Raw genomic sequence first — 26086 nt, 5'->3', positions numbered from 1 at the left:
GCGAGATGCTGGAACTAACTCAAGTGATAAAGAGTGTGAGGTGATATGAAAGTGCTCTTGTGTGGTGTTAGATTTGTGATGGCACATTTATATACGCAAGCTACCGTGTTTCCCCCTTTTTAAGACACCGTCTTACAACTTTTTTCTTTCAAAAAAACACACGGTGGCTTATTTTCAGGGGGTGTCTTTTTTTTAATTTTAAAGTGCCAGTACAACTGGGTCCCACTGGCTCAGGACGCTTGGCGCTCTCTTCCGCGTGCATTTTCTGCCTCCTCTATTCTCTCCGTTTCCCCTCCTCCCCATCCTGAGTCAAGGGCTCTCCTTCCTTGGAGGCTTCTAAGCAGAGGCTGGATGTCCACCTGCCTAGGAGACAGACGTGCACAGGGGGGGGGGGCTTCACTCTGTGAGGTGGATTTAAACCTCATAGGATGCCAGAGCAGGAGGTATACACGAAGCTGCCCATCTCCCTCAGCAGCTTTAGGTGCTTCTCCTCCTGCTTCGGCTTGGCGCTCGCCGCCATGGCTTCAAAGGCAGCGGCGGCCGGGTGTGTGTGCGCGCGGAGGTATAGAGGCTGCTCCCCGGGCTCTCTCATGCTGGCCGGGGAATGGGAGGGAGGCTGGGACCCGTCCCGCTCCAAGACGCTAGTGAGGGAAGCGCGAGGGGGACCAGGTTAGGGCCTGCGCCTCTGGCGCGCGCAACCCCAACTGACGGACCGACCGACGGAAGGAAGGGAAGGGAGGGGGGAAAGGGAAGGAGGGGGAGAGGAGCGGCGTCAGCTCTCGGCGAGGAGGCCGGAGCAGCTGAATGACGAGCCGAAGAGGAACCTGCGCGGCACAAACAGAGACGCGATCACAAACGGAGAGACACAGGGGGAGAGAGAGAGAAAGACGCACGGGGGGGGGGAGAGAGAGACGCGCGCGCACACAGAGAGAAAGAGACTGACACCCACAGAGAGAGAGAGAGCGGTGCTGCTTCGCGCTTTGTCAGCGCTGCAGCCGCCGCCGCTTCCGACCACCAACCCGACCTGGCAGGCTTCCTCCTCCTGCCATGGCCGGCATTGCAGGAGCTGGGTCCTGCTGGCTTGTGCCCTCCGTGCTCCGTGCGGTACTGCTGCACGCTTCATTGGCGCTGCAGCAGCCGCCGCCGCTTCCGGGCACCGACCCAACCTGGCAGGCTTCCTCCTCCTGCTGCGGCCGCCGTGCTGGGTCCCGCTAGTTGGCTGGGGCGCTCAGTGGTCTTGCTCTGCACGTCGCGGAAGTATGGCTTATTTTCGGGGTATGACTTACATTTCTCAAACGGTTAAAAACCCTGCCATGCCTTACTTTTTGACTACGTATTAAAAAAGGGGAAACACGGTATGACTTGAAACATGCAAGTGTTTCATCCTATGATTTTGGAAGAAGTGATTTTCATTGACCAGTGAAGTAGTAGCGGGTCCAAAGTTTGCCCTCGGCTTCCCTCTCCATTGCTTTTGAATCATATTGCATAGCAAGCCTGCAAGTAGGGACTGTCTGTGATCCCTTCATAGCTGTACAGTGCTTAGAAGAAGTTAAAGGTAAAGGGTCCCCCGACCGTTAAGTCCAGTCGCGTTCGACTCTGGGGTTGCAGCATTCATCTCGCTTTATTGGCCGAGGAAGCCGGCGTATAGCTTCTGGGTCATGTGGCCAGCATGACTAAGCCGCTTCTGGCAAACCAGAGTAGCGCACGGAACCGCCGTTTACCTTTCTGCTGGAGCGGTACCTATTTATCTACTTGCACTTTGACATGCTTTCAAACTGCTAGGTTGGCAGGAGCAGGGACCGAGTAACAGGAGCTCACCCCATCGTGGGGATTTGAACTGCCAATGTTCTGATCGGCAAGCTCTAGGCTCTGTAGTTTAGACCACAGCGCCACCCACGTCCCACACTTAATAGATGTTAAATAATAATGTCTTTCACACCTGTTGGGAATGGTGGAATGAAAGGGCAGTGCAGATTCTGAGGGGAAAAGCTCTCCCTCACATATGCAAGTTGTGGAGGTAAATGCCACAAGATTGTTCAACTGGAAATTTCAATTGGAGTACCAACAAAAGTTTATCTCAGCTTTGGCACTGACTGGTCTTTGATTCCCCGCCCCCTGCCCTCATTTCTCCACATTGGCATTCTTCTCTTCTTTTCCTGTTGTTATTTCCCTGCTGTTTACTGTGTCTTTCTTGCTGTTATAAGCTAAATGGTCTCAAATTGTTAGGTCAGACTCAAATTTATTTACCTTTTCCACAGTTGTTCCAAGTGATGGACCATTAGAATTTAAGAAGGTGCCAGATATTGAGTTAGACTGATGTATCCATAAGTTTTATTATTTTGGCTATAAGATTGTTCACTAGAATTTTGTAGACTTGGAATAGCATCATTAGACATAAACTTTTGTGGCTTTGTATTTTTGTTTCTTATAACAAATATCCAATAGGTGGCAGTACATGAACACAAAAGGTCTATTTGTTGATACATTAAAAAAGAGTAAAATGTTTCTAGAGCCACTCTTAACTATTGAGTGATGATAGGCTTTCTTTAAAAAATATATGTTTACATATGTGATATGTAAGACAATGTAACAATGTTGCTATTTGGATAGGAAATGTTTTCAGAATAAAGGTGAGTTTCACAGCCTAAAAGAAATAAACTGAGCTGGCCATTTTCTCATGTAAAATAAAAAAGTGGAATCTCTATACTCGATAAATATTAATATGTGCCAAAGGAATATCCTCAACACATAAGAGGGTGGGGGACAAGAGGAAATGGCAGTAACATAGCAAATTAGCACACACTCAGTGCTTCACTTATTTTTCTTTAAGGGTAAATTATTATTTTCTCAAATTCATAATGAAAACAAGTGCTGTGAGGGAAAAATAGATATTAAAATATGGATAATAGCTAATGTAATATGCAGTTGCAAATTAGTTTCCATTTATTGTTCTGAAGGTAAAAGGGGGGTATTTTATGTAAGATCATTGGAAGTTTTGCATTATATTACATTATTGTAACTGTACATATATAAAAATGATATTAGTTTTTGTGGCCTAGAAAAAATTATTCTACTTATTTTGAATATTTATAATGTTTAACATATTATCTTACACATCTTGCATGGAAAACCTGTCTCAACTTTAAGGAAGTTTGCTTAAAGGACAAAATAATTATGGGAGTTCCACACTCGTTTCCATCTTCAGATCTTTTCAGGGGATTTTCAAAATCACTTGTGGTATGATATGAGTTTGTAGTATTTAAATAAAAATGTTAACAATTGCACTGTAGGTTCATATAAAGTAGCATCCTGGCTAATGTTTGAAATGTTTCTGAGAATTGTTTCAGATTTTGGAGGAAACAGGAAGCTAAAATGCCTTCTACTTCCTGTCTCCTTGCTGCTGCCTTAATGTGAAGTAGACCTTTTGCATCTCCCCTCTACCTCATCCCCCAGACCTGTATGAACTCTCAATGCAGTCAGCTTTCCCAGTGAATTAGAAATGCATGTTCTTTTACAGACATGGCTGAAAAGCATAGGGAAATAAATTAAAAAATTGTCCAGTAGCACCTTAGAAAGCAACTAAGTTTATCCTGGGTATATCCAGAACAAATTTAGTTGGTCTCTAAGGTGTTAATGGACAATTATTATTTTTATTTATTTATTTTGACTGCCTCAGACCAACACGGCTACCTATCTGAATCTAGATGGATAGGGAAAGTAAGACATGAGGCCATTTGTGTGCTAACTTAATCTAGTCCAGGCTTCCCCAAACTAAGGCCCATGGTCCGGATGCGGCCCGCGAGGCTCATTTATGCGGCACCCCGGCGACCCCTGCTGTCCGCTGCCGCCACCTGCTCTTACCGGCGTGGCGTGGCGCAGCTGCCCACGTCCAGGTTGCTGCAGCGTCGGAAATAGCTTATGCGCAAGCGTCATTTCTGGCACACTTCTGGGCCAGAGGAGGCCCATGCGCATGCGCACAAGCTATTTCCGGTGTTCCGACGACCTGGAAGTGCGCCGGAAATCGCGTGTACACACGCGTATGGGCACTCCCCCGCGCTCCGGCCTGCAGCGTGATCGGCGCTGGTGGTACCGGCCCTCGGCAAGGTAAGTTTGGGGACCCTTGATCTAGTCTGATTGTAGAAGAGACCAAGGATTGTGTTAGGAATAAAGGGTAGTTTTCAGGTGCAGATTATATTAGGTATAGATTTCTTGGACACATGCAATGTAAGGTATATCAAGGAATCAAATGCAATAAATTTAAATAACAAACATTCTGAGTTGGGCTATAAGGAATAATTGGTGGATCAATTAAAGCACTATTTGCTTAGTTGGAAACTTAAGCACATATATTTTAGTTTTGTGGCATGTTGTAATAGTAAGGAGCAAAGTTTTTGTAATGTCCGGAGTCTAACATTACCTGATTTCATATTTGCTTCTGTTGTGAATTTTCATTTATCTTCACAGTTGGGGAGTCTTTTCCTAATAGTTTTGATGTATTTATTTTTATCCTTAAATATATTTTCCATGGCTTAAACACCTCCTGCTTCAGTAATGTTCCTTTAGCAATTTCAATGCTAACAATGGCCTTTTCAAAACATGTGTTCCTATTTATAATCTCTCTTCCTCTTATCGTTCTGACCCATGCCTCTCCTGCTGTCAATTAATTTTGTTCTTGTTTGTATCACACACCCAGTTGTATCATGTCCTTGCTTTCAAAGTCCTACATTATTCAGAGTCTCTTTACATCTTGGATAGGATATCTTTATGCTTTGTTTTGATTTATAACCTGCCTGGAGTATAAATATTCTTCGCAACAGTTTTCTGAAAATTGGTGTATATTACAATTTGTGATTCGGGATATGCCTGAATGAAGAAGATTTGCTTATAGACCCAAGTATTACAGCTTGTTGGTAGTTTTGATTCCACAGCTAATAAGGATAGGTTTGAGTCACTTTTGTAGTTATAAATACACATAAACAGCCAGAGCATGTTATATCTCAGACTGATAGATAGCCGAAAGCTCGCTGTAATAGCTCCATTCTATATTACAGAACAAGGCTATCTCCAGCTTCCAAGATTGGTTCTTTTATATGTTGTGAGCCTTGGATCAATACAGCCAGTTATAGTAAAGTGTAATTTCCTCCCTACGCATAGCATGATGGAATATTTTTTTCCATTAAAGTCAACAAGTAGTGGTTTCTCTTTACTCCTTAATCTCTACTATATGTATAATCAGTTCTGGCAGAGCTATACTTCAGTTTATATAGAGTATAAAATCTTCTACCATAAGTAGGCTAAGCTTTTAACAGTCCTTTAAGAGAAGTTATAAGGATATGGGAAATCGGTTCATGATTGAAAGTCAGCAGGGGATATGATGGTATCGCATAAGATGTGGTTTGCTCCCATTTCCTACTGTAAGCAGAAGTGGCTGTTACTCTAATGCAGGTAAGGGGAATCACTGGATGCAACTCCTTTGCTAGGAAGTTCCAATAAATTTGGTGGGACTTTTGAATAATTGTTTCCAGAATCAGTCTTGTGTCTCCTTGCAGTGGTGGCGCTGTGGGTTAAACCACTGAGCCTAGGGCTTGCTGAACAGAAGGTAGGCAGTTTGAATCCCCACAACGGGGTGAGCTCCCGTTGCTCGGTCCCAGCTCCTGCCAACCTAGCAGTTCGAAAGCACGTCAAAGTGCAAGTAGATAAATAGGTACCACTCCAAGCGGGAAGGTAAACGGTGTTTCCATGCGCTGCTCTGGTTCGCCAGATGTGGGTTTGTCATGCTGGCCACATGGCCTGGAAGCTGGCCAACAATGCGAGATGAGCGCCACAACTGCTAATGGTCAGGGGTCCCTTTACCTTTTACTCCTTGCAGTACTCAGACCTTTCTGACCTAGGTTTGTTATGGAGCTGTTCCCTTGATTGGAAGTGGGGGTGGCTGACAGTTGCCTTGCCTTGGGTAAGTGGATCCCTTTTGCAGTGGCTAAAGCCTCATCCTTTGCATGGTTTTGTAGTCTAGGCCATCTGTGTCCACATTGGTCTGTAACTGGTATTCCCTCCACAAGACTTGTGTCAAGTTCAAGCTGGGGCATACCTCATAAAACCCTGGTGGCCCATTCTCCCTTGCAATGTACTCCTGGAATAAAGCCTTGCAAGTCTCTCCTCCACTGAAACATCTTCTCTCCAGCTTCTTTGACCCATTTTAGCATTCTGCACTCAAGCTTACCTTAGAAACATAGGCCTGGAACTGTAAAGAGGGAAATGTGAGTGGATACCAGAGGAATGTTTTGAGGGAAATCCCTCCTATTCTTTCTCTGATACAAATCACTCTCTCCTGAAGGCACTTTGCAAAGGAAGAAGGAGCAGTTGGGGATTCATTACATCCAGCTTGGTTTGCCCTTAAGAGTCTTTGTTGGCTTGATGGAAATTGGGAATTTATTTTACTACAATATTTGGATGATGCCTTTCATGAGGGAAATCTTCTGTTGCCTGGAGGTGTTTTCAGAAGTGGCCTTGAGTCTTATCTGTTATGACAGGGCACTCCAACTTTTCATACCAAGCACAAGAGTACATTGACACAGAACCCATGAGCTGCACAATACCTTGTCGTTGGCATGGGGAGGCGGGAGGCAAAGCCAAAATTTGACACCCCTCCAGCCTGTGCTGCCTTCCCGAAGCTAGTTAAGTGAGGCTCCTGGCTTTGGGAAGGAGGCGCAAAGCTCTGGCAGGGTCCTAGAGCCCTTCTACCTCCTTCCCAAAGCTGGGAAAGCACTAGCTAGACTTTGGGAAGGAGCCTCTGTACCTGAGCTACATCCACCACATCAGAGGTGTGAAACTTTTTTCTGCCCGAGGGCTTCATTTCCTCCTAGGCAATCTTCCAGGGGCAGAGACAGAGGCAATAATGGGTGGGGCAACAAATGTAAATTTTACTTTTGTACAGTACTCTCTCGGTTCTCCATCCTCCATCCTGAATAACAGGAGTTGTCAAAGTTCATGGACACGTTCTAGCAGGGCAAAAACACTCCAGGAATGTTTGCGGTTCCTGCCCCCCCCCCTGCACTGTATCCATGGATGTTGCATGTAGATCTGAAATACTGGAGGGTGTTCATATGACTTAATGCATCTCTCTACAACAAAGAACTTATTTTTCAAAAGACAAACCCTGTGTATATAGAAAGGTGGCATGCTGAGGTTAGTGCTTTTCTTCCTGGTATCTAGTTTCTTGTCTCCTACCTACCTAAGGTGAAAGTAAGGTTGATTTGGAGAAGAAACAGCACCGCCTCATTCATTGCAACAGCTGTTATGGAAAACCTTGCCCCATGAGGTTGATTCAGCCTTTTGCCAGCTTTAGAATTTTTATTTTTATCTTTCCCAGCCAGCTTTTCATTTGTCATGCTGATCTGGTTTTAATGGGAAACTATGTTTTATCTGATGTGCTTAACCTTGTCACGTTTGTTTGATAATGCTGATCTGCTTTTAATATGTTATAGATATATGTTGTTTTGTTTTTGTATTGTTGATATTTTTATCTTTTGATTTTAATTGGTGTAATACCGGTACACGTGTGTTAGAAAGACAGGCTATCAATTCTTTTGTATCTAAATAAATGGTAAATTATTTTGATCTGAAATGTTTGATCTATAGAGTGGCACAGTTAAATGGAAAATTAATTAAACACAGTATTATTGCAGGTCTAAGTAAAATGTTTGAAAAGACAGTATTTTATAAACTATAAATTGGGGTGGCCAATGAGGTGCCCTCCAGTTGTTGTTGGACTACAACTCCCATCAGCTGGTGTTAGGAACTGTAGTCCAAAACATCTGAAGGTTACCATGCTGATTACTCCTGCTATATTTCTATGTGCAATTTACACAATTCTGCATGTTGGGTGAAACAGTGGTCCTGAAATCAGACTGGCTGTTTCTTTAAATTAAAATTCCTATTTCCCAGCTGCAACAGGTATTGCTGCTAAAATGGGAGAATATCCAAAGAACCAGAACTAGCATTTTGTCTGGGACAAAAAGAAAGTCAATTCAATTGTTTGTCGAAGATATTTTTTGTGGTAGAAATCAAGACTGCAGTCAAGCTTAGTGTTGGTGTTTTGCCTGATCCCCTTAGTATTCCACCTGGAATTGCCAGGTAAGCATTTGGGAGGGAGACAACACAGATAATACAGGAGAAGGTCAGAGCCAGACTGGCTCATCCCTGAAGGACAAATTAAGCTCACAATGAAGGAATGGTGCATGGCAGATTGTCAAATGTTTGATGATGTAGCTTTTTGGCTAATAGCTGTCCTTTCAAACAGTTTGGATATTGCAAGTAGATGGCTTGCGAGCTCCCATGAAAGGTTTTATTTCCTTGGCAGTCATTTTGATTGAATTACCCTAAGTATTTGCTGTGGATAATCCCTTGTTTTATGTCTTGATAAGCCAATGCTTCTTAAATAAATTTTTTAATGAAACATGTAGAAGACTGCTGATGTTTTAAGAACTGCACAGAAGTCTCCTTGCTTTGGATACACTAATAAGTTCACTGGTAATTTCTTTTGAGCAATATGTTTTAATGGTACAATGTGCTAGCAAGGCAATATTGTAATGTATACAGCTTTTGGCTGTTAAAATACCAACTTCGAATGTAAGGAAATAATTTAAAAATGGGAAATCTTTAACTATTAATTCTCAAATATTTTATGATGATTTCAGAAAGATGGGAGAGAATAGCTATTCACTATATACTGTTCCTTATAGGTCATAAACAATGATGTTAAATTACAGGAAGGTAGATTTCATTTACAATATTCTTAATGGTCAGAGCTGTTCAGCAGTGGACAGCTACTAGGGAATGCTACAAACTTCTTTTATTAGATGTGGGAAGATAAAATGAAGAGGCATTGGCTGAAGATATTTATTATATGGGGAGTAAACTAGATGATACCTTTTCAGCTGGTAAATGCTGGTCAACTTGTACTCAGTTTTGAAGTTTTCTAATTGTATAAGCAATTATTTCTTCTATCTAAACGTGGGGTGAATCTGGAGCTCACTTAATGCTGAAATCATTATTAATTATAAAAAAATGCACGTGGACCTCCTGGGAGAGGTTGAAATGCTGTCACTTCAGATTAATTATAGCGTCACAGGAGTTAACAAGCGTCCCTGTTAAGGTAAGGTTTTTGCACATCTATAGAACATTTGCTTCTCAGTGTTTTGTCATATTTTTGCCTACAAGGGCAATATGTGTTAGCAGATGGGGGGGGCAATGGATGTAGCTTGAGCTGGTGGGAAGCATGCTCCTCACACACACACACACACACACACACAGAGAGAGTATGTGTGTACAGGCTTGTGGCCCTCCAAATATTGTTGCCCCTGTAAGCAACCCATTCAGGGTTGATGGCAGTTGCCATTCCACAACATCTGGAGGGCCACAAGTTCCTCATCCCTGGTCTAGTGCATCTGAGAAACAGAACCCAGAAAACAGGACTGTACAAATATGTGCTGACTTGGTTCTTAAGTGCTCTGATAGAGTGTGGGGAAAGTTAAGGAGGCTGTCACCTGGAAAGGAGTTGAAAGAGGTTCAAACATGCTTCTTATTCCACCCAATAGGATCACACAATGACATTCTAATCAACACCATAGTGATGTTCCAGACTGCATGCTCTCATTATCTCCTACATAAGTGGATGGTTGCCATCCATTCCTATGAGGACTAATAGGGAGATGAACTTGGGGACGCTGTTATTTGCAGGGGCAGAGTGTACAAAAAACTGTATTGGGTGCAACTATCGTATGCAATTGATCTGTGCTTCTCAACAAAGTTGGCTAGCTCAACAATATTTCAACAGACATATCCAGGTTCTTCTCTAGTGTCCTTATTCCCTTCGTAAGTTATTTTTGTTAGAGTAAGGGCTTCACGGCTTGCTCATGTGGAACAACTCTCCTGCAGGCTAATTAATTATTTTACTTCTCCTTTTCTGTTTTTTGCCTTCCTTCACATATAAATTAATGATTATCATATCTGCCTGTACACACTCTTTATTACTCATGTAAATATGGGTGCTGATAGTAGGTTTATTTAATATTCAGCCATGCATGTATGCATTTAGTTTTTAATTGTAAAAATAACTGGTAGTATGTTTTCATTAGAGAGCTGTAGACATTCATTCTTAATTGCAATAGTAAGCATTTTCCATAGTCATAAGTAAATTACAATTTAGTATCGTTTTTTAAAATTGGGATTTTTTTCCAGGCATTTTAAGCACTGGTCTATTTTCTGTTCCAAATGTGCAAAAGCTTAAGAAATAATAACACAGAATTGCTTGTGCTGAGTATGTCCCTGTGTCCCTTTTGCTATAAATTCTTTGAGGCATGAAATAGCCTGCCAGTTGTCCGCTGAATTCTCTCTTTGATAAATGGATATCAATTTATTGTAGCCACAAATTGTAATTAATGCATGATATCATTTCTCAGAATATTTGCTTCTAAGATAGTTTGATTTAATATGTTCAGTAATATGCTAGACTAAATTTCTCTCCCCCTCTCTTCAGTGGGGGTATGAATTATTTTCTTGCACCTTCTTTTATGGTAATTGATACGGAAACTTGCCTTGACTGGAGCCACATCAGACTTGTGATGATCACTGTAGAGGTGGAGAGGACGCCTGGTATCAGTTTAGTTGGAGTCTGTCTTCAGTGATTTTATGATGGGTAGTCAGAAGACACATGTTTAGCATATAACAAAAGAATAAAGGCAATAGCAAACTGCTATGCTATATAGGCCTCTGGAACTCTGGAAAGATTTCTTTTATCTAAACTTTTATGCTTGCATCTTGGGGGGGGAGGTCAGTGGTACAGCATTTTTCAAGCAAAGGGTTGCACATTTGAATACTCCTCTACGGAAACACATCCTTACCCCTACAAAGAGAAAATGAACCTATTTTGGGGGGAAAGATTCAGCTTGGTCTCTCACTAATAATGCTATTTTTGTGTCCATCTGTGTAGCGAGTTGTTTTCATCAGGGAGCTTTTAAATATACAACCCCATACCCCCCTGTTAATAATACAGTGTGTGCCTATGGGGATATTCAGAGTGCTTTCCCCCTGACCACTGTACAGCCTCCCCTTTCTCCAGCCACTTAGAATTAAGAATCTGGACTTGCACAGTAATGGCATTTTTTCTGCGCAGATGAAAGTCCCACAACCTCTCACTTCAGAAATTATTAGGAGTAGAGATGAGAGAGCCCGCTGTGAACCATTTAGTCTGGTGAGAAAAACCCATCTCTTCTGGTCTGCATTTCAGTCATGCTGCTGTAGCTCATTGGGCTCCAGTAAGACTGGAACAAGTAGTGTGGGGTACCTTTAATTCTTTTTTACACATTAACATTTATGTTTTGCTCTGTGTCTGTGATAGATTAAGTAATATTCAATTCATCATTTGTTTCCTGAATTGCTGTTGTTATTGATTACATATTAGATTCATATGCTTTGAAGCAAACTATTTCAGATGTTATGTACTTTGATAAAGATGACGTAAGTGTCTTTTGGTCATAGTTCACCGTGGGAAAGTGGCATATGAATAAACTACTTAAATTCTAGCAAACATTTCACCACCCTCCCCATCCACTCCTCATTTTCCTCTGGCAACTCTTCACAAAAAAGCGTCATTTTTCTTTCTACAGCTCTCCGTCCATTCTTGTGATAGGCAAGCTGCTTTTGCTTATTCCCCCACACCACCCCTGTCTCATCCCAAATAATTGGTGTCAACCAGAGCTTAGCCTAATAACAGGGTTGAGACCTGGAACATGGGAAGAAAAGTACCTCTGAGCATGCACTTAGTACCATTTCCTTACCACTGAATCTGCAATCGTGTATCTCCTCACATACTTCTCTTTATGCTTTCCACCCTCTTTCCGCATTCATTGCAGTAACCAGCAATGGATTTGGGGAAAGCAGTGAGAGTTAGTCAATACCACTCCATTTACATGTGATGCTAAGTTTCTGGGAATGAAGGTTGATCCGGAAAAATAATCACATGGCTTTAGAAGAAAATATTTTGCCCATTGCTTTGTTTGCGTCAAATCATATTGCAACAATTTAGGTGAAAATCATAATGTTTGGTGTCAGAGTAACAGTGTAGGTATCAAAAATATGGAGCTATGCATACCAACTTGCTTAGCATGCCTGTACTAGGCTTTAGCTACTATTAGCATTTACGTATAGTTCAACTCTCAAAAAAGCAGTTGCTTCCTGAAAATTATCTTCAAAGAGTCAGGTTTCTCCAGTACGTTGTTATAAACATGGAATTTTATATTTCATTTGATAAAGTATTTAAAAATATTTATCTATGTTGTTGTTGTTTAGTTGTTTAGTCATGTCCGACTCTTTGTGACCCCATGGACCAGAGCACGCCAGGCACTCCTATCTTCCACTGCCTCCCACAGTTTGGTCAAACTCATGTTGGTAGCTTTGAGAACACTGTCCAACCATCTCGTCCTCTGTCATCCCCTTCTCCTTGTATTTATCTATGTGTATCTATGCTATTACTGTGGTCCTGTTGAAAAGTAGTAGTTCTGTAGCTGAAAAATTGCCACTGAAAATACACCATTGTTTTGTGTTATGAGGCCAATATAATGTAAGATGAAAATGGGTGTTGGAAATCAATTTGCAATTTGATGAGCTTTGACTACAAAACCCTGTATACTGATTACTTTTGATCTCAGTCTTTTGGGCAAGCATTCACATAAAATGTGACATAAACATTATGGGAAAAACATTAATTTGTATTCACTTTGTTGTAAAGAAAAGGCTGTTTTGCATAATTGTCTGACTGACAGTTCAGTCACATATAGAACTTTGAACTTACAAACATGCTAGATGTAAATAAATTGTGGTTTATTAGCTTTGTGCTGCCTACACTTTTGATGTTATGTAAGTTAGCATTTGGTAAGCATTGGAAATTGCTCAGGAAAATTCCATTACCAGTGGATGCTTTCAATTTTGTTTGTTCGGTGCTTTAAAGGATGGAAAATTATATAAAAATTATATTAATTTATATTAAAAAACACTCTCTAGAAATTCCTGTAAAGTGGCACTGGCTACCAAATTGTTTCTGGGCTTAAGACCATGTGTTAATTATCACCTTGAACCCTATATGGTCCTATATACATAGGAATATATTAACTTCTTTCTATAATAAATCCAAGCATTCTCCTCCTACCTTCATTAATTGATAAACTCCTGGTACCTTTTCTCCTTCACTATAGCAGGTGGGGTTTGGCCTGATAGTGCTGCTTTTGGGAGCCACACTATAGGCAACTCCCCATTTAGGCAGCGGTTACTTTCTGGCTCCCTGTGCACAGAAGTGAAATGCGTGTAAATGGGGAGCACCCTGCTGCTCCTCCTGTTTGCAAGGAGACCTTCCCTGGAGTCCAAAGGAGATGTCCTCTTTGGGCTCCTCATGAGCTGGAGGTGCAGCAGGGCTTTGTTGAGGCTCTCCAGGTATCTTTCCCCACTTCCAGGTTTCTGGCGCACAGTGCATATGTGAGTTGTGCATGACTTGAACATGTGTAAGTGGAGCGGATGCCTGTATAACAGTACATAAGGGGGAGCTGGGCCCCTGGTAAAGAGGCCTAGCTGACATTTGCCCCCTTCCTGTGCCCATTAAAAAGAAGTAAAAGGTAAAGGGGCCCCTGACCACCAGGTCCAGTCGTGTCCGACTCTGGGGTGCGGCACTCATCTCGCTCTATAGGCCGAGGGAGCCACCGTTTGTCCGCAGACAGCTTCCGGGTCATGTGGCCAGCATGACAAAGCTGCTTCTGGCGAACCAGAGCAGCGCACGGAAACGCCATTTACCTTCCCGCCAGAGCGGTCCCTATTTATCCACTTGCACTTTGATGTGCTTTCGAACTACTAGGTGGGCAGGAGCTGGGACTGAGCAATGGGAACTCACCTCGTCGCAGGGATTCGAACCGCCGACCTTCTGATCAGCAAGCCCTAGACTCTGTGGTTTAACCCACAGCGCCACCTGGGTCCCAAGAAGTAATCAAGTGTAAATACTGATTCACATCTTCGTGGCCTTTGGATCTTACAACCGAATGGCTTGACTTTTATAAACTGTTCGCTAAGAGTAATACAAAGATTCTTGGTTAACATTATAGTGGGTGATGTAATTCACTTCATTTGCTCTTCAGTTCTAATGTAGAGTGAATTTGAAAGTGGCCATAGCCATAGATCATAATTTTTATTTGTCTTCAGCTGACATTTAAAATACTTTTCTCCGTTAAACATCTAGCTTGCAATGTCTAGGGCTAATGTGCAACATGGCTTGCTGTCTACACAGCCATAACATTTCTTCTCAAAGTGAACATGTACAGAATTTATTAATCTTATCAAAAAGCCTGAGAAGTGTATAACATGGAGTTATTTCATAATAATATGCTAGGTAATATTCAATATACAGTATTTTCAGTTTTTAAAAATATGCAACTTCGTGTTCAGTGTAAGATAAATCTAAAATTTGGCCAGTTAAGGAATGAAATAAATAACTGGAGGTTTGAATAACCTGGGAGACATCACCGTTGTAGAAGCTGAGTGTCTAGAAGGGAGACCATCAAACGATATGCAGACATACTTGCAAACAGGACCAGGAAAGTTTTATTTTTATGCATGTTTGCCCCACATTTGCATTCAGATAACACATGTACTGTCTACATATGAATTCTTATATCCCCTTCCTCTTTGCTTCTTCATCCCCTTCTAGGTGGGTTGCTCACTCCCCTCCCTGCCTGAAGCACCGTTAATGAGTTTACCCACTTCCATTTTTTGTTCTTTGTGCACTCTCTCTCACATACACACACCATTGTCTTTTTTTTAATGGAAAAGCAGCTCAGGGGAAAAGCGAGATGTGGTGACACAAGTCCCCAATCATTCAGCAATGTGCATATCCGCTTCTATCGGAAACTTCACAGAACTTGTTCGTTTCTAAGAAGCATATATGTCTGATAAAAAACGGAGGATGTAATTCTGCAGCAGCTTGAGCACTCTATGTGCATCTGTGTTCAGTTGTAACTGCTCTGAGTTTTCTAAAGGAGGACCAGTTAGAAATATAATAACTAAAACATGTCCATCATTCTTAGCAGTAAAGGCAAATCAGCAATTATAATTGGCTCTTAAACGGGCACCCATTGCTATATTTTAAAGGCAGATACACTTTAAGATAAAAGCTTCATGCACTGCAGACTAATGTCTTGCAAGCAAGCAAGCAAGCAAGCAAGCAAGCAAGCAAGCAAGCAAGCAAGCAAGCAAACAAATGACTATTTGAATAATAGAATAAAGGGTCACTTTAAAAATTCAGAATGTATATTTGTGATTGGGGGTGTTGATTCAGGAATCTGTTATAACAGAATTTGCAGGGACAAAGATAATTAAATTTCCACAGAGGTCATCCTGGAGCTGTATTATCTAACTGGCCAGTTGTCAAATATATGACAGGTTTCTGTTATGCTCTGTTGAACTAGCACCTTTCACTTATTGATTGCTGATGACATGATTCATTTGATAGCGGTTTCTATGCACTTTTCTAGTGCTTGTTGAATCTGTCCAAGTCTTTAATTTGCAAGGTGATATTAAGTTCATAACAAATTCTTCAAAATAACAACTGTGGAATTTGTTTTGCAAAGCAATGTATTTATTTGGTTTGTAAAATGTTGCTCATGCTGACAATTTTTAGTGATACTTGTTTCCTTTTCAATCAGAAAAAACCTGGTTCTCAAACGGAATCCATTCCGGAAGTCCGTTTGACTTCCGAAAACGCTTGAAAAGCAATGTGCGGCTTCCAGTTGGCTGCAGGGGCTTCCTGCACTGTCAGAAGTCGCATCAGCCGCGTTGGACATTTGGGTTCCAAAGAACGTTCGCAAACCGGAACACTCACTTTGCGGCGTCCGGGAGCCAAAACGTTTGAGTTGCAAGGCGTTTGTGAACCAAGGTATGACTGTATTTCAACACTATCCAATCTTGTTAGGTTGCTGCACTTGTGCCAAACTCATCATCATAAAAGGGAACTAAATCTCTCATTAAAAGAGAGTGTTGCACAGTGAAAGGTGCTTCTTTGAGCAGCTACTTTGTATATGCCAGTTGCAGACAAAGACCTTGGTCACATGCCACTTTAAACCAGGGATGGGGATCGTATTGCCCTCCAGATGTTGTGGACACAGGGAGCTGTCTGAGTCAAACCATTGGTCCATATAGCTCAGTATCATCTGTGCTGATTGACAGCAGCTCCGCAGGGTTTCAGGCAGGAGTATTTCTGAGCCCTACCTGAAGAAACCAGAAACCAAACCTAGGAGCTTTTGCATGCAAAACAGATGCACTACTACTGAGCTATGGCCTTTCCCTGTGTTATGGAACTTCCATTGGACCCAGCCAGCATGCCCCATGGTCAGGAGACTATGGGGAATGTCACCCAACAGCATCTGAATGGCTACATGTTCCTCATTCCTGCTTTAAACCATAGTTAACGGCAATTTAAAGGTGACAGTGCAGCATGCTCGTGCATGCCACTGGAACTCTGGGCACTTTGCTGTTCCTGCATTTCTGCTATAGCCTATTGCCGGGAGCTAAGCCACTTTTGGGTGTAGCATTATGTCCAAACCGAGGCTCATGGTGCTCTTGGTTTGCTTCTCACAACTAAGTTGCTGTGGAGTGGCAACCCCCTGGCTATTTCCCCAGGCTATTTCCATCCGTCTAAGAATGCTTGTTGCTGCTGTCCTTGGTTGACTGTCATTCCGACTTGCCTCCTCCCAATACATCAGAGGCAGTGGCATTGTGAAAGGTCCTGATTAACTGAGCAGGCAGGCGGCCAGTCTAGGCCATACTATGTAGTGGGCATTACCAATGTGCATAGACTGCTCTACTTACATGATGCAAACTGGTGTTGCTGCTGCTGCTGCTGCTTCATTGCAGCATTTGTTTGAGCAGGCACCTGGTAGGCCATTTTGAGGATGGGATGCTGGACTAGATGGGACTTTTGTCTGATCCTTCAGGGCTCTTGCATTCTTAAGGTGGTGGAGGATTTACCTGTATGTGCCACATGGCCTGTCCTGCACCACTGAGGCTGCTTCATTGCCCGTGTTGAAAAGAAATTAAGCTGCTATTTTCTGTATATGGAAAGGGGAAGTGGTGCCATCTTGTCTTTGCCTCAGGCAACAAAATATCATGGTCCCTCCCTATTCCCTCAAATTCTGTTTCTTTAATATTTTTTATTGTTACCAGGTAGCTGATGGCACGCCTGTGTAGTAGTTAGGGTAGTCATTGATTCGCTAATCGACTGGGAAGCTTATCTAAATATAAATGAGTTAAAAACTTTTTGAAATATTTTTTCATGAATGATTCCTATTTATAGTTACGTGAATGCACAAGCTGGGAAAATCCTTGGTTTAAACCTAAGATTAATGTTTCTGACATTTAGTGGATTTGCTGCTCCCAAGGAGTGTTGGACTAATATTTGATTTGGGTACCATTTATTGCTCCATGATTTAGTGGTCTGAGACAGTGGGGTTGACCGAGGTTGAAAGGGAAAATATATGTGCTGCTGCTGGAGGCCTGAATCTATATTAGAGTTCAGAAATACATTAATCTGCTTTGTATATAATCTTCATAAATGCTACTGTCAGTTCTCTGACTGGTCTAATTCTTAAGGCAAAGCAGTATCATCCATTTTATTTAGAGCAAGCTGATAGCAAAGCAATTATCAGCAAGTCATTTGGTTATGAAGATTATTTCATAAGCCAGGGAACCAGAAACAAGCGTACTGTAACAAATTGTGAAAGGGAACTATTCAGAATGACCACAAAGTCATTGCAGATGTACAGTGGAGCATCTGTGCAACCTTCAGGCAGTCATTTATATACATTAGTGAAGCCATTGGTCTTAGTTTGAATTTTTTTGGTGGTATGCTAACACAAAGATTTTTTTGTGCCAAATATTATTAAAATCTGTTTTGTACATCTGTCCATAAGATATTGAATTAAATACCTAAATATATAAGGTGTGTGCCTTTCTACTGTTTGGAAGTAAGGTCACTATATGAATTTCTAATACAAGTCTTTAACAGAAATACTTTTTTGTTCTTTGTTCTTCCACAGGCTTTCCTCTTATCAAAACAATTCTCCTTTCCTTACCTACCAAGAAATTTATACATATGCTTTTCTTGTTGCCGTTGCCTCTATCATTCTTCTCTCCATCTGTTGTATCTACCTTTATTGAAATTTAAATTATAGGTCCCTGTCTTTCTTGTTTGCTGCATGTGTTCAGGCATAAAACGAAGCTATAAATCCATATTTTTTTTAAAAAATAGCCCGCTTTGCCTCCTCCCTTCCTCCAGCAGGGAAACAAACCACTGAGCAGCTCGGTTACCATTATGTCAGAAACAGCAAACTTACTTAGTGTAAGTAAATCACAATATTAAGCCAAGGTTTGTTCTTGACTTCTACCCCTTAACATGGGAAAACCTAAACTGTATTCTTGATTGGCTTGGGAGAAACAAAGCTCGAGCTCTGTTGGATGTGGCATTAAGTCAGCCACTTCATGGTTTGTTTCTCAGCTCAACTAAGGGAGGAAAACAGACTAATTTGCTTAATCATGGTTTATGGCTTAAAGTTGTAGCCACTGGTGATATTAGATAAACAAAGAATAAAATATATTAATTTCATCACTGTAGCATGCTCTTTTGAGAGGAATTATGTAACTGATTAGTGCTCTTCAACATTCCTGCTGTCCAGATTGGTATAATTGCGCTATACTTCAACAGGCAATTAGGCTTTTATTTTTGTAGTGCCCTAATGTGGTGATTTATTTCTGGAGAGTGCTATCTCGTCCGTCCGTCCCCTTTAAAAGCAAAATTTCGAAGAACCTGGGTGCCCTGTTAGGTCAGATCAAAGGCTAGTCCATCAACCTTTTCCAGTAGTGAACAACCAGATGCCTATCCGGAAGCTAGATGTAGAAAAGGACTAGTGGAAGTGCTTATTCAGAAATACCACATTCCCTCATATGAACCTGCCTCTGCTATCAGGCATGCTTGATAGGGACACAGAAGAGAGCCTTTTTGGTGGCAGCTCCCAGACTTTGGAACTCTCTTCCTAGAGAACATAAGAATAGCCTGCTGGATCTAATCTAATATCCTGTTCTCACAGTGGCCAAGCAGATGACCGTGGGAAATCAGGAAGCAGAATATGAGCACAAGAGCACTCTCCCCTCCCATGGTTTCCAGCAACTGATATTCGGAAACATTGCAAGTCTGCTATTCATTCTATTGTGTTCACTTCAATTTATGTACCACAGTGGTGGGACACTTGATGCCTTCTGGATGTTGTTGGACTACAACTCCCATCATCCATGACCACTGGAGGCCAACAACATCTGGAGGGCCACTGATTTCCCAACTCTGATGGTACAGTACACATGAGAGTGCAGTGTCCTATAAATACATGTACACATACACACTGTCATCCTTTACAGTGTCTATCCTTTTTCCTTAACAACAGCAGTAAGAGCTCAGTGGCCGAGAACCTTTTCCATTTCCTTTTTTTTTAACCCAGTTGTGGTCACCTGTTGTTTGTTCTTGAAATTAAATGCTTCCAAAAGTGATACTATGTTGGTATTTCATTAACTCCGCGGACCACAGCATGGCTCTAGATTCAGACCATTTTCTTCCAAAATGGATTGTTGGTACAGGTGAGTGAAAACCTCTGGTTGGTTCTTCATCCTTGACCATTGAGCGAAAGCTTGCCATAGCTAATAGAAAATAAAACATCTTTTCTCTTTATTGTGCAGAGCCTAATTCCGTGGCTGTCAAGCTAAACCAAATAATCTTATTTCACTGAAAACCCACTCTGTAAACTACTGGAGGATGATTAAAGGCCCATGTCTTCTGGGCTCAAGGCAAAAGGCAATTTGGCTCGGTGATGAACATGTAGTTATTTTTCAAACCTAAAATACAATTTTAGCTAAATCTATCCGGAAAAATCTGTCTCAAACATCCAGGAACACGCCATGTCAGGTTGGCATTTTCATACCAATTCATACTGTGCTGCAGTGCCCGTGTCTCTTTTGAAGTAACTTCAACACTAGCAGCAATTTTTGAAATGGAAATGTGCTCACTGATGTGATGTGATTGGACCAACTGAGCAGGAGAGTTATTGACAATCTCTCCTCTTGTGACAGATAACAGTGACACTGCTACTCCGGCTTCTTAGGATGTATATATAGAGAGACAGAGACATCAGCGCAGGAGAGGCTGAGAAGCAAAGCTTAGAAGCTGGAAGAAATGCTGCAAATTGGTTTTGCAGTCGATGATGATTATTAGCTATTCAGGAGAACTTTCCCAATGTCATTTGGCTTGCAATTGTCACACCATTTTGTGTACTGTATGTTGAATACAGTGATATATGGTGCCAGAGCAGGAGGTTTGCATTGCGGTACAGGATGGTTTGCATATTTAATAGGAATAAGTTTGACCTCTCCGGTAAAAGACGGGGTAGACATGCATGCACAACTCCTCCAACTGAGTTGCTCCATTTACTTCATTAGGCAGAGAGCAGTCCAGCTGACAGAGTAATAACATTTGGCTCTGAGAGACTTGCCTTTAGAGCTTTACTGGGGCCATAGACATGCAGAGTGGCTTGCAGAAGTTGCTTCTTTTCCATCCTTGGTTTTCTGCCTGTAAATTGAAATACAGTATTTGTAATTGTTTTCCATTCCAGGAATGAGGAATCTCAGGCACAGGGGCAGAATGTGTCCCTCCAGCCTACGTAGCCTTTAGGTCTCTCTCTAGGCCTCATCCTCACTCCATGCTAGTCCCCTCCTGGGCTTGCTCCACCACCTCCCTGAGTGCTTAACTGTGACTGCTTCATGTGGGCCAGGATGGAGTTGAGCATGTTATGTATAGATACCTCTGGCTTTTGCAAGCCTGGAATGTCACATCCTTTATTGGATATGCCCAGTTTTTTGCCTCAGGTGCTGCCCATTCTCAGCATGCAACCCGTGAAGTTTGCTCATGGGGGAATGTGACATTTGGGCTGAAAAATGTCCACCATCCCATCTCTATTCCATTATGAAGGTATTCCATATTCTTCACATTCTGGGATATTCAATAAAACCAAAGAGATGTCATCCTTCTCAGTCATTGGAATCCAAATTGATCAATAAACATAGGCCTAAATTCAAAACAGTTAGGCATGGTTAAGCCTATTGACCTTAAACAGTTACCTGTGTTGGATTTAGGGCATATCTGAATTGTTCTGAGCCACTGTTATTGATTGATCAATTTCCTTCAAACTTGTAAATATGGTCATATATGGAAATCTTATCTGTAAAATAGAAATTATAAATATATATTTCTTCAACAGAAATGTTGATTAATGGTTGCAAAATATTCTTTTCAGCCTTAGTATATCAGGATGGCACAAGAAAGAAAAACACGAGAAGAGGAACCAGAGTAGATTCTGAAGAGAAAAGCTCTTACACATTAGAAATTTAGTAAATCTGAAACATTTTTATATTTCACATAATTGTCCCGATCCTGAAGTTGTTTACTCTTAGATAAGTTGCATTGATTTTAATAAGGGAATCTATATATCCAAGCAAGTATATTTAAGTATTGCAGATTTAATTAAAATTTTAATTTAAGATTCTATTTGTTTTGTATAATCTTTAGATGTTGCAAAAATGTGAGCCTTTTTTTCTGAATCAAGAGCAATGGTGGGAAGCCTTCTCTCTGTGTGGTTATTTAGCACAGTGTTTCTCAACCAGTGTGCCTCCAGATGTTTTGGGACTACAACTCCCAGCATTCCTGACCACTGGTCTTGCTAGCTAGGGATGATGGGAGTTGTAGTCCCAAAACATCTGGAGGCACACTGGTTGAGAAACACTGATTTAGCAATCTTTATTTCTTCTACAAAATTCCAAGTGTCTTGACAACAACACAACTCTGCAATCAATAGAACAAATCAACAACAGGCAAAATTATAGCAAACTAAGTTGTCAATTGACAGGCATATCCCCAGCTATAGAGAAAAGACGGAAGACAATGTGTTTTGATTCTGTTTTAATTGGAGCAGCCTAGATAAGCCAGCTTTCCAAAAATATGTATGACAAGCTGGCAGTGATATTTTGAGTCCGCTACTGTTTACATAGAAGCCTACCTTCCCAGCCTTGCAGATGAGTGAGTCTCTCTAGAAGTCGGGCTTTTTGCAGGTGGAAATTTTTACTTTTAACAGCTGTAAAACAGGCAAAAATGCAACATGAGATACTGGAGATTTCAGCTGTTGAATTTCTGCCTCCTAGAGCTATTAAAAATGATGGGTTGGATTGAAAATTGCCTAACTGAAAGAGGAGGCAATACAAGTTGTTGCCCTGAGAAATGGTTCATAAGAGAGTGAAAGGGAGGCTTTTCTTGAGTCAAAGAGGAAAAAAGCTGCTATAGCGAGGGTTAAAAAGTATTAGAAATATGTGGAAAAAAACACTTTTCAACACAAAGCATTTACGATTGTTAAAGACTATTATGTTTTAAGCCATTATTATTTTTTTAAAAAAATACATGATGAAGAAGCACATATGGGAGGAAGACAAAGGCTGTTTGTTGACTGCTTACTTGGCTAAATAAAAGTGGCATGCGAGGGCATGTAATTCCCCGAGTTATTCATTCTAAAGGTGCGGTTGGTCTGTAGTTAAAACATCAACAGGTTCTAACTGTGTGGTTGCATATGTGTATCTTTGTTCTGCTAGGTGAGTTGATTTGTTTTTTTTTTACATGTTTGATAGTGTGAAAAAAGAACATTCAGAAATTATATGATCAATTTATAATTTTTACCATGGGATGTCACTAGAGTGCAGATAGAGAGGAACATGTTAAATTGCTATCTTAAGGATTTGTTTAGCTTGTTCATTAAAAATACAAGCAAACAACCCTTCATTAAAGCATGAATGCATATTGTAGGGATGGAATTCAACACTATAGGAAGCTGAAAATTTTTATATTACATTTTTTATTCATTTCTCCTTCATTTTTGTGACAATTGAGTTTTTGTTGATGTTAGTCTTATCTAAAGTATTTTTTCCATGTTGTAAGCCACCTTGAGCCTGGTTTGAACCGCAGAAAGGTGGCATACAAATAAAATCAGGTGTGTATGTAAAGTAATGTGCAAATGAATTTGGATAAGGTATTTTGGCAGGTTCAGTTACAAGTAAGAGTGCTGTGTACGTTGATGAAAGCTTTAGATTCAACTCTTGCTTGCTTTTGGATTGCATCCAGTGATGCGATTTCTGGATCCACCGCCATCAATGAAGACCCACTTAGCTGGGTATGCATGCATATTCATCACTTAACTGCATTATCAAACCATTACTTCCATGTGCGAATGGCTCACCGCAGGGAAAGTGAACTTCAATTTCATCTTGCCTTGTGTCAAAGGCAATATTTTTTTAATGGAGTCAGTTCACCATAGCTGTCAAGTCCTCCCTTTTTTAAAGGGAAATTCCCTTATGCTGAATAGACTTCCTCATGAGAAAAGGAAAAACTTGACAGCTTTGCAGTTCATGGATTCAGCTACCCATCTCTAACGGAGCTTGCCAGAGGCCGAACAATGTGGTTCAGGCAAGACACAGTATTCACATGTAGTAAAGGAGGGTAGGAGGAACCATGGAGGGGAGATGTGCGTCTTGGGATCCCGGGTTGTCCTGAGTAACTCTGATGAGTGTTGTTTTGTGTTTGTAGTCCTGAGGCAGGGCTACCTGCTATAGGCACAGAAGCATCAGAATTCTGCTGAGGTTCCTGTTTGTGTTCTGGAGGCTGTTTTGTATAAATCCACTCTTTGGATGCAATGTGTCCTTTCTCCATAGTTCATGGCAATGTGGGTGGGCAGCTTGCTTAATATCCCATTCTTCCTTCCTATTGAAGTCCATGGGAGGGAAATAGCATGTGCCAGATCTACTGTAGGCCTGGTGTGAAGTTGCCCTGTTGACGGGTGTGGTCACTGATGGAAGGGCTATGCAAAATAGTGCAACTATATTCCTTTCCTGTGCCACCCATGCATGACTCTTTCAGCTTTTCTGCTTCTGTATTGCAGTCATGCTTCTGCCTAATCGTGTTGACGATCATCTGGCAGGTTTTCTAGCACAGGAACCATATTTATACAAGGAAAACAATAAAAACAAAACAAAGATCAAAATCTGTGTGCAGTCACTTCACCCAGTTACTGGGTTAATTCCCATTAAAATTGGCATATCAAGAAGACAATTTATTCCGGGTTCCCACCAAATCCTGCCTGAACTGAAATAACCTTAAATATGTATGATTTTCAAATAAGGAAAAAGGGAAAAGCCTCCAGGTTCCTAATGAATACCCATGATGGCAAAGCATAGCAGAGCAAGTGCGATAAGAAGCTTTATTCACAGCAATAATTCAGGAGCCTGAAAAATGCATAATTTATAGATCAAAATATTCTCTAGTTACTAGTTAAAACTGACAAACCAGTATCAGTTGTCAGACCAATAATCTGATTTTGCTACTCAACTGATCATTGGCTTCTTCCTTCTCATTAATGTAAACATGGATATTTTTGTTGGATTCATTGGGATCTACTGGATAAGTGACATGAGATTTCTGTTGATTTCCATATATAAAATGGAAAAAAGAGAGAGGCTTCAACATTACAGTTCCATTTGAAGTCAAATGCTAGCATTGCTGCACACAAAAAGGAATGTGCATTGAAAGTATGGGAAACTGAACTGTTTCAAGCATCTGTTCCTGGAATTATTGGTGCTCTGCTTCAGTAGCGGTGTGAAACCTACTCCTCATTATAAGGATAGGGGCACTGTAATACCACACTCTATTTAGTATAGATTTATTATTTATTTACCCTATGATTATTCTTGCATCTATGCTTGATTTTCTCTCTGGTTGGTGCAACTGAAGTTTGACTTTGTCCACATAATCTAAAACTGGTTTACTATCCTAACTCAGCTGTAACAGATGAATGTGTCTCAACCGCTGTAATTATAACCTGCAAGGCAAGCAGAGCGGAAATGGACAAGGGTTCAAAAATGGCAAGACTTACCATGGCTTGCTCCCTAGGCAGCACTTGAACTGATGATTTGAGGAATGGCAGTCAGGGATTAGGCAGAAATTTATGCTGTCTACAGGGGAAAACTAGGGAGATTAGCCAAGGAAAACTCCTTGCACCAATAGGCTACAGTGTGTCAGCTAATAAATCCTGAACTGCATTAAGGCTTTTGCCTCTAGCTTCCTTGCTGATCTGACTAAAAAGGATACCTTCATTTACTGCAGGCACGCCTTTTCCCTTTCTCCTTCCTTCAGTGGATAGGACCTGGGTCTGGCACCAGAGGATTCTAGGTTGGCCATTCTGGCAATACTGCAGCACAATAATGTTGTTGTTGTTGTTTAGTCGTTTAGTCATGTCTGACTCTTCGTGGCCCCATGGACCAGAGCACGCCAGGCACTCCTGTCTTCCACTGCCTGCCGCAGTTTGGTCAAACTCATGTTCGTAGCTTCGAGAACACTGTCCAACCATCTCGTCCTCTGTCGTCCCCTTCTCCTGGTGCCCTCAATCTTTCCCAACATCAGGGTCTTTTCCAGGGAGTCTTCTCTTCTCAAGAGGTGGCCAAAGTATTGGAGCCTCAGCTTCAGGATCTGTCCTTCCAGTGAGCAGCACAATAATAGAATGGGATTTTACTGGTACTTGCAGGTCTTCAACTGGACACAAAGGCAATATTTGGGATATAAAATAAGTAAGGAAATAGATAATTAAATGCCTCAAAGCTTAATTACCAAGAACTGGGTTGGGGGACCTGTTGCCATCTAAACGTTATTGGACTCCTAATTCTCATTAGCCCCAGCCAGCATGGGCAATGGCCTGGGATGATGGGAGTTGTAGTCCAACAATATCTGGAGGGCCACAGGTTCCCTATCCCTGATCTAGAGATCAGGTGGAATGGGTACCATAAGAACCTTTTGTGAGTGACAATATAACCTTGAAATGCACTTTGAAGCAACCCCCCCCCAAAAGTGAAGGCTAACCTAAAAAGT

General features: G+C 41.4%; 1 protein-coding gene across 10 annotated transcripts in view; it reads left to right on the top strand.

The window, feature by feature from the left end:
* The window catches only part of SMYD3 (SET and MYND domain containing 3), a 352661-nt gene that overhangs the window by 1933 nt on the left and 324642 nt on the right, over window positions 1-26086 (top strand). For 6 of the 10 annotated variants that reach the window (XM_060272884.1, XM_060272885.1, XM_060272883.1 and 3 more), the window contains exon 2: window positions 15741-15970. The exons of the other annotated variants lie outside the window; for them this stretch is intronic. In XM_060272884.1, coding sequence (XP_060128867.1) covers window positions 15810-15970 — 161 coding nt within the window. In that variant the 5' untranslated portion in view covers window positions 15741-15809. The remainder of the gene's footprint in view (window positions 1-15740; window positions 15971-26086) is intronic. 10 annotated transcript variants of the gene reach the window in all.

Source organism: Zootoca vivipara, chromosome 3, assembly GCF_963506605.1.
Source record: "Zootoca vivipara chromosome 3, rZooViv1.1, whole genome shotgun sequence".
In the NCBI taxonomy this organism is placed as follows: domain Eukaryota; kingdom Metazoa; phylum Chordata; class Lepidosauria; order Squamata; family Lacertidae; genus Zootoca; species Zootoca vivipara.
The sequence above is the reverse complement of the archived record's forward strand: the minus strand, read 5'-3'. Positions and strand labels throughout refer to the sequence as shown.